Raw genomic sequence first — 7,901 nt, 5'->3', positions numbered from 1 at the left:
AAATGATTCGTAGCAAAATTCCAAAAAGTCTTGAACTGTCCGCATTTGCAAGTCAACACGGAGGCTGCGTTGCAAAACAAAAACAGATGAGCAGTGAACACAACAATTTAGCGACAAAACGAAACATGAAGATATACGCAGACGACTACATGTGCAGTTTCGCGTAAATTCTTCTCAGGCTTGGAGACACAAATTGCTGAAGTTTTTTCTGGTAATCAAGGAAAAACCCACCAGACAACTTCCAGAATTCCTTGACAACACGTTTCCCAAATAAGTTTTTTGTTTTTTGTTAATATATGCAGTGAATGTGGGTATTTATGTTTAATCAGGGAGGTCAGACTTAGCCCCCACCCCCGGGGTGTGTGTGTGTGTGTGTGTGTGTGTGTGGCGGGGGAGTTCATTTGGACAGGACGACCTTGGTGCTGCGACCTGACTGGGGAGGGCGGGTGGGGGGAGAGGGGGGGGCGTGCAGAGTTCCGGGCCCAAACACGTCCACCTGGATCACACTCAGCCCACCTGAGCTGAGCGCGGCGGCGGAGGTCACTGAACGCGGCCCGCCGTGGAAGCCGCCGCCGCTGCTGCAACGACATCCAGGGCCCGTTAGCGCCCCTCAGAGGCGGAACAATTTATTACAGCAACAAGAGCACTTTTATTAATGTGCCGCGTGTGAGCGCTCCTGGTTGTGTGGCACTGGGCCCTGTACTGTAGCACCACCTGCTGGCGGCATCACCGCTGCTCTGTCTAAAAATAATTCATTTAGTGAATCTGAATCAAAGTCACTTAAAATAACCTGAATACAGAGGACGAGGGACAGTGATGAGTGATGCTGATGTTGAACTTTTATTGATATCAACATAATATAAACTGTCAAACAGCAGTGTTTCCCAACTAAAGGCCCACCTTCAATCTTAGAAGTGGTGGGAAAGAAAAAAAAACAAACTACAAATGTGTGTCACTGTCACTTGTAGGTAGTTTAATCCCACTGGGTGGGGCAGCGCACAGGAGCTGCTATGGCTTCAGTCATTCAAGTTTAAGGATCACACACGCACGCACGCACGCACGAACACGAACACACACACACACACACTTTGCAGAATGTTTAAATAAAGGAGAGACAAGAAGATTTTACAATTTCTTGGTAATTTGTCTGAACTTTGGTCGCAGAAATTCCCTGCGAACGTCTTTGTAAACTTTTTCTACCGAAATGAGCACGTGAGCTCACGTCGTACGTCAAGAGCAGCGAGAGAGAGAGAGAGAGAGGGAGGGAGAGAGAGAGAGAGAGAGAGAGAGAGAGAGACAGTCTGGCCTCTGACCACAGAGGCTGGAGGTCAATGCTTCCATCCATCCAGTTCCAATGCCCTCTTCCTCCTGCTGCAGCGGTCACAGGGTGCAGGCAGGTTGACACCCAGGACCAGTGGCCACTTCATCGCAGACCAACAACCATTGAGGTGGTTTGAGGTGGTTCTGCAATGGTTCTAGTTGCTTCTACGGTGGTCCAGGGGTGGTTCTGGGGTGGTTCCGGGCCAGGCATTTGCAAAATACGAAACTGCAAACTATATTTTTTCCTCCTATGAGGTGGTTCACCAAAAACCCTCCATCCATCTGCTGCTGCCCCGTCACATTCTAGAAGCCAATAGGCCCACCACTCACAGAGTCGGCCCACCTGGCACAAGGCTGACATCAGTGGAGTTCCAGTACATCTGCTCCTCATCATTCATTTGCTGTCTTTGAGCGCTTGGTAGATGTGTTTGGGCAAGATGACGTACTCGTCCCCGAACGCTGCCGCCGCCGCCACCGCTGCCCCCCGGGTGGCGCCAGAGGCCTTGCTGAGGCCTTGATGCTTGACGGCCGCCTTCAGCCTCTTCAGCTGCCGCTCGCGCCGCCGACACTTCTGCTGCATGGTCTTCATCTTGCGCCTAAGCTTGGCCAGCTGCTCCTCCAGCTGCTCGATGCGCCTGCTGTGGCCCGGTGGCGGCGGGGCGCCCGAGTCCGAGTCCTCCTGGGGGGCCTCGCAGCGCCGCCTGGGCCGGACGCAGTCCTCCGCCGTGTAGTTGTGGTCGCAGCAGACCGCCGTCGTGTCCCAGCGGAGGTCCGGGAGACTCCTCCCCCCCTCCCCTCGCTCCTCCTCCTCTTCCTCCTCTTCTTCCGCCAGGTCAGAGGTCAGGGGAATAGAGAGCGGGAAGTGGATGTCTGGAGGGAAGGGATCCTCCAAGGACTCCGACTGTGGGACACCAGACAACACAGGAGCTCTGATCCTTCCATCAAATTGGATTAATGATAATAAGAAGAATGGAGTGGATTTATAAACCGCTTTTCTGGACCAGGCGTGGCCAAACTACGGCCCGGGGGGGGCCATATGCGGCCCGTTGTGCTTTTTAATTCGGCCCGCTGAACTTGAAGAAATGATATTGATAGTAAGTCAGTCCTAAAATGGCTGTATTTCATCAGATTTTTCAGTGTTTTAAGAGTCATTTCAATGAAGAGCCATCAAAGCACTTTCCATTGATTTACACCACATTCGCACTGGTGGTGTTAAGCTACATGCCTCTGACCACAACCCACCCGACATCCACTTCACACTCGTACGAGGCAACGTGGGTGCAGATGATAGAATAATGTGAAGCTTTGTATTAAATACAATAAAATATCAGTATCTTATTCGCCGACGGTTGGATAAGTAACTCACTCACTCACTCACTAAATAAATAAATAGATTATAAAAACATCAGTTAAATGTCAGTTTGAAAATATAATTAAAAAATAAATAAATATGATCAAATATTTGCAAGGTCTGAATGGTTATCTTGCTTGTTTGTCTGTGTGCAAATTAATTGTGTCAAATGTTGACCAGGAAAACAGGTTCTGGAGCAAAGCAGAATGATCTGAAGCCATTTTAACAATAAACAGTCAATATATGAAAAAAATTGTATTAGAAATATCTAGAAGAAGCAGATATATCTTAAAAAAAAAAAAAAAAAAAACGGGGGAAAAAAAAAGCAATTCAACTGCAGTGGTTTTGTTGATTGGCGGTAATGGCAATCATTTTACTACATTACTATTTTATTTATTTTTTTACAACACACTACCTCATGAGTTTCATCTAGCTGTGAATTTCCAACTGACCCCACCTTGATCTCCAGGCTGAAGGAGAAGAGCGAGGGCACGGCGTTGTCCTTCAGCACCCGGTTGTTGCACTCGCTCTTGAAGCAGTCTTTGGTGAAGTGCTGCGAGCAGATGCTGCTGTACTTGGTGGGCTTGAAGTTGTTCCTCATCGCTGCCACCCACTTGCAACAGACGTCGGGCCGGGCCAGAGGGAACCTGAGGAAATCCGTTAAAGAGAAAGGAGAACAATGAACAAGGTGTGGAAGACGGACAATTATCATTTGATCTTGCAGTTCCTCCTGGAGGATCAGTCATTATCAGCAGCAAAGGTGTCAATTCTTAGCCTATCAGTGTCAGGATTTGTTTCTGAATGTAAAGAACATTTTCAGCTTTGGCCGGCTCCCATCAACAACCAATGGCTGGTTTTCAAAAAAAACAACAATAACAACACTTGACTTAATAGTAGTCAAGTTAAACGAATAGTAATCCTGACCCCAGTCGTTTCTTTCACTGTAACTGAAGTCCTGTTGCATTTTAACTTGTTGTATTTTACGTTGTGCTTCTTATCTTTATTTGTTACCCAAAAAGTTGCACTCTGAATTCAATTGCTCTGAAAGTACAATGACGATAAAGGCTGTCAATTCAATTCGATTCATCTACAAACACCGGCAATAAAAATATAAACGCATTTAAAGGTTTTACAAGGACCACCTTGTAAAGTCTAGCAAGCATTGAAAGCAAGAAAACTTAACAAAAAACAAAGTCAATCGAACGGATGAACTGAACCCGCACTGTCTGTTGTGAACAGGTTTGTCAATAAAATTCTGTGACGGGAGAACTTTATGCAAGCCTGTCGGCACTCGACAACAAAGTGTCTTGAGTGTTTAACCAGTCGTCCACCACCACCACCCACTCGTGTTAAACCACAACAACGCAGCGCTGCACACTAGCGCGTGCCGACACATACACACTTCCAGCCCCGCTTTCACTCACGCCTCTGCTACTTAGTTGGCTAATGCTAGCTGGCTTTTTTTTTTTTTTTTTTTTTTGCTCAATGACGTACTTGTGGAAGGAAACGTCTCTTTCTTTGTGGTAACGGTTTTTGCAGCCGTAGGCTGAGCACGTCTGCACCATGGCCGCCGCTACACGGTCGCTGACAGTCGGACCGGGAGCTCGCCGATTCTGCGCTAGGTGAGCGGATAGGTGGATGTCCGTCTCTGTCCTCGCTATGCTGCTGCTTCTTCTTCTATTTTGTTTGTTGACAGCTTACTCGTCAGCGTCCGCAGCATTACCGCCACCTACCGAGTCGACATTGGAACAGGAGATTAGGGCAGTCACAGACTACCACCCCCTAGGAGGGCTTCACTTCATTTCACTGGTTTAGCTTTTGAGAGACCCAATATTAGTCATTTGAAGAATCTATACAGATAATAAGCTAGTTCTGCAAAAATAAAAATAAAAAGAGTCTCCTTGAAATACACACAAAATATACATTACACCTGTATGTTAAGCCAATAAGTCTGTGAAGGTTCTCAGTTGTCCATGTCGTCTTAGTGCAGATGCTTCCATCAATTATAATTAGAGTATTCGATTATTAGGGTTCACCTCGAACATATGCGGCCCGTTAAACTTTGTAATCCGGCCTACCGAACTTGATGAAATTACATTAATAGAGTCCAATTTTGTCCAGGTACTTCAACTTAACCCTTCTATGTTTCGCCAATAACTCATGACACTACATGTGGGTTACAAACATGATCATTTTCAGCGTGACATTTGTTCCAAAAAAGAAACTTTATTGATAAAATAGTTGTTTTTAAACAGGGCAGGTCGGTCTGAAGCACTTCATACAGCATCAAAAGACCAGACTAGCTTTACTGGTATATACCTGTGTCATGTCTCCGGCTATGCTTCATACCACACTGTATCTGCGTGTTCATTTCATATACAGAATAAACACACACCAGTAAGTCCAATAAAATGGGCAAAGGTGGGAAACGGAAAAACAGAAAAGACCACATGACTCGACAAGTTTCACTGTGCAGCTGCATAACTGGAGGAGACATAATGAAACATGTCGAACATTTCTTCTATGCAGCTACCAGCTTTATTTGTGGAAGCCAAAAAAAGAAGAAAAAAAAATCTCCTCTCTGAACAGTCTGAAGTAAAAATAATCTTACTTTTACAATCTGTAGGGTACATGTAAACGCTCCGTCACTGAAAAGTCAAGTAGGGATAGAGGAAACTTGAAAGGTAAAATAAATCAAAAATGCTTTTACAAAAAGAGCAAATTTGTCGATATGGACATCAAATGCCCGGTTGATACAATAACACACAAAGGAAGCAGTGTCAGAATAAATAGCAAAGTAGAAAAAAAGGTTGGCCAGTTGTTCAACTTTGTACTATTTACACTGCCATAAATGATAGTTAAAATGGTGAAGCCTATTTTAACTATATTTTCACATTTCCTCATAGCTGTGGTGACTTTCGATTTTTACAAGGAACATTTCAATGCGTGAAGCTGCTTACAAAACAAACTGAAAGCTCAAACTGTTCTAATGATCAAAATAAATCCTATCATCTTTTGCTGGAGCCACAACCAGCCACATCTTTAAAGTGTTTCTCCATTGAAGGGAGGTGGCACACGTCATCATCCAGAGATCAAAAATGTCCATATACAAACAGCACAGCTCTAATTATTATTGTTATTATTATTATTATTATTATTATTATTAATAATAATAAGAGTATTTTTTTTTAAATGAGAGAGCGATGAACATCCATTGTCAATTTTATACGCTTAATAAACACAAGTCAACTAAAAACTTATTCTCAGTAGAAAATGTGCAAAAGATTTATTTTTTAATTCCACCATAGTGCTGTTGTTTCTTGAAATAATTGCTTATTTTAACCTTTTAACTTTCTCTTCCAAGCTTCCGCCAAGCCAATGCTCCCAAACTTATAAAATGAAACAATGCTGATGAAGAGCAAAAGAAAGCTTCCTCACGATGAAAAAGTTGCAATCAGACAAGGAAGGGCAACATCCAGAAATACAGAAAATAGACACTGGCTCCTTTCGAACATTCAAAATAATCACTCGTTAAAAAGCTGCTGCGTGATAACTCCATGGTGTGTTTGAGCATCGCAGCCTTTCAGCTCACATCCTGAAATAACAGACGTCTCCTTTAGAGGATCCGATTTAATCTCCTTTTTCAGGTTAAAAAAAAAAAAAATAGTTGAGTGCAACTTTGGACGCTGTCGCTCGGCCACATTCGACACCGTTACACACTGCAATACTGACGAGCATCTGCATCTGCTGCCCATTCAACCCAGAGAAATCTGCTTCCCCTCAAAACTGGGACTCACTAAATTTGTGAGAAAAAAAAAAACGAGCTCTCTGATTGGACCGTCTCAAGAACTTGTCTGACTGATGACGTCCAACTCGCCGCTGATTTTCTTCCAGTAGAAGCTCAGAAACATTAGACTATTAACGAGTGACTCCTGCTTCTTATCTCAACTGCGGGCAAATCACTGGGAGACGGTGACGCAGCCGTAAAAAACTCAGCGGGTCAGTGTGGATTTCAACAACATAACTTGGCGCTGGAAAAAAAAAAAGTTTTGGATGGAGTCAGGAGTCATATAGTTGAAAGCCTTGTAACACACAAAAAAAAAAAGAGATAAATGGAGTAAAATGTAGAAATGTAAACATTATTGCGCAAATGCACAGTGTTTTACATATTATTAAACCAACGCCGGAATTCAAATAAGTCCTCAGCATTGGGATCTTGAACGACACACAATGCAAAACTTGGCTTCTGCAACAGCACAAGTTAAGAATCATCATCGACTGGCCTTTTTCTCTTCCCATGTTAACGATGGGAGGCATCTTTTTTTTTTTTACACACATACTAAATAATATCATGTGACATGAGATTTTTTTTGGAATCTGGCTTAATGGTCATATACAGTTGTATATGCCTCTGGATCAGTGGAAAATCACTGGTATTTTTCCGGTGGCGATGGAGCAGCAGTGACACGATCTGCTGCGCAATGACACACAATGCAACAGGTCTGCATGGCCGTCCAAACAATATGCACGTACTATTACAGGTAATTAAATGCAATACAAGTATGTATTAACACACACTGGTTTGGTTGTTGTTGTTGTTTTTTTTACATTATATTATGAAAGAAAAATCAGTGACGAGGAGTTTTCAGATGGTTATACTTTAGAAGTGTACAGATTTAAAACTCTCTCTGTCCTCCACGAACAAGTGGAACTACTTCTTCTTCTTCTTCTTCTTCTCCTCCTCCTCCTCCTCCTCCTCCTCCTCTTCTTCTTCTTTTTCATCTCCCCCCTCTTCTTTGTCCTCCTTTGCACTGACATCGTCGTCCTCATTCGAAGCCTCCTTCCTGCTGCCGTTTTCTTCTCCGTCTCCTTCTTCCTTAGCGGCACTGGAGTCATTGTCTGCATCTTTAGACTTTTCTTCTTCTCCTTCTTCTTCTTCTTCTTCGTCGTCGCTGCTCGTTCCCTGTGAACACGAGTGCAAGTTGCAACCACAGAAGGTTATGACGTGCCAAAGGGGGCAAAACCTTGTTTTAACTTAATTATGAATTTGATTGAGACTAACTTTTTGTTAACTAATAAACTTGCATTAATATTTATTTTATATAAATACTTCTGTCCATGTTACAGAAGCGCATTGCTGCCATCCTAGAAAAAAAAAAGATGGTCTCAGTATCACACCACAACGTATGTGGGGTGGTTTTGGGGAGGTTCTGGGGAGGTTCTAGGTAGT

The 7,901-nt window shown here is 43.6% G+C and overlaps 2 protein-coding genes across 3 annotated transcripts in view; both read right to left on the bottom strand.

Moving 5' to 3' along the window:
* Positions 1–824: 824 nt before the first annotated feature.
* Positions 825–4,344, bottom strand: thap1 (THAP domain containing, apoptosis associated protein 1). Its single transcript, XM_076029197.1, has 3 exons — positions 4,166–4,344; positions 3,129–3,318; positions 825–2,221 (listed from the first exon to the last, which is right to left on the bottom strand). The coding sequence occupies exons 1-3, from the start codon at positions 4,234–4,236 to the stop codon at positions 1,715–1,717; spliced, it is 768 nt and encodes a 255-aa protein (XP_075885312.1). The 5' UTR covers positions 4,237–4,344; the 3' UTR covers positions 825–1,714.
* Positions 4,345–4,877: 533 nt separating this feature from the next.
* The window catches only part of ccdc82 (coiled-coil domain containing 82), a 4,823-nt gene continuing 1,799 nt past the window's right edge, over positions 4,878–7,901 (bottom strand). The window contains exon 3 of one of the 2 annotated variants that reach the window (XM_076029188.1): positions 4,878–7,616. In XM_076029188.1, coding sequence (XP_075885303.1) covers positions 7,383–7,616 — 234 coding nt within the window. In that variant the 3' untranslated portion in view covers positions 4,878–7,382. Of the gene's footprint in view, positions 7,635–7,901 lie in introns of both variants that reach the window. The other variant, XM_076029187.1, reaches the window with a different exon arrangement.

This window comes from Nelusetta ayraudi, unplaced genomic scaffold (assembly GCF_046127955.1).
Source record: "Nelusetta ayraudi isolate G7.1 ecotype Tasmania unplaced genomic scaffold, CSIRO-AGI_Nayr_v1 ptg000026l, whole genome shotgun sequence".
In the NCBI taxonomy this organism is placed as follows: Eukaryota; Metazoa; Chordata; class Actinopteri; order Tetraodontiformes; family Monacanthidae; genus Nelusetta; species Nelusetta ayraudi.
The sequence above is the reverse complement of the archived record's forward strand: the minus strand, read 5'-3'. Positions and strand labels throughout refer to the sequence as shown.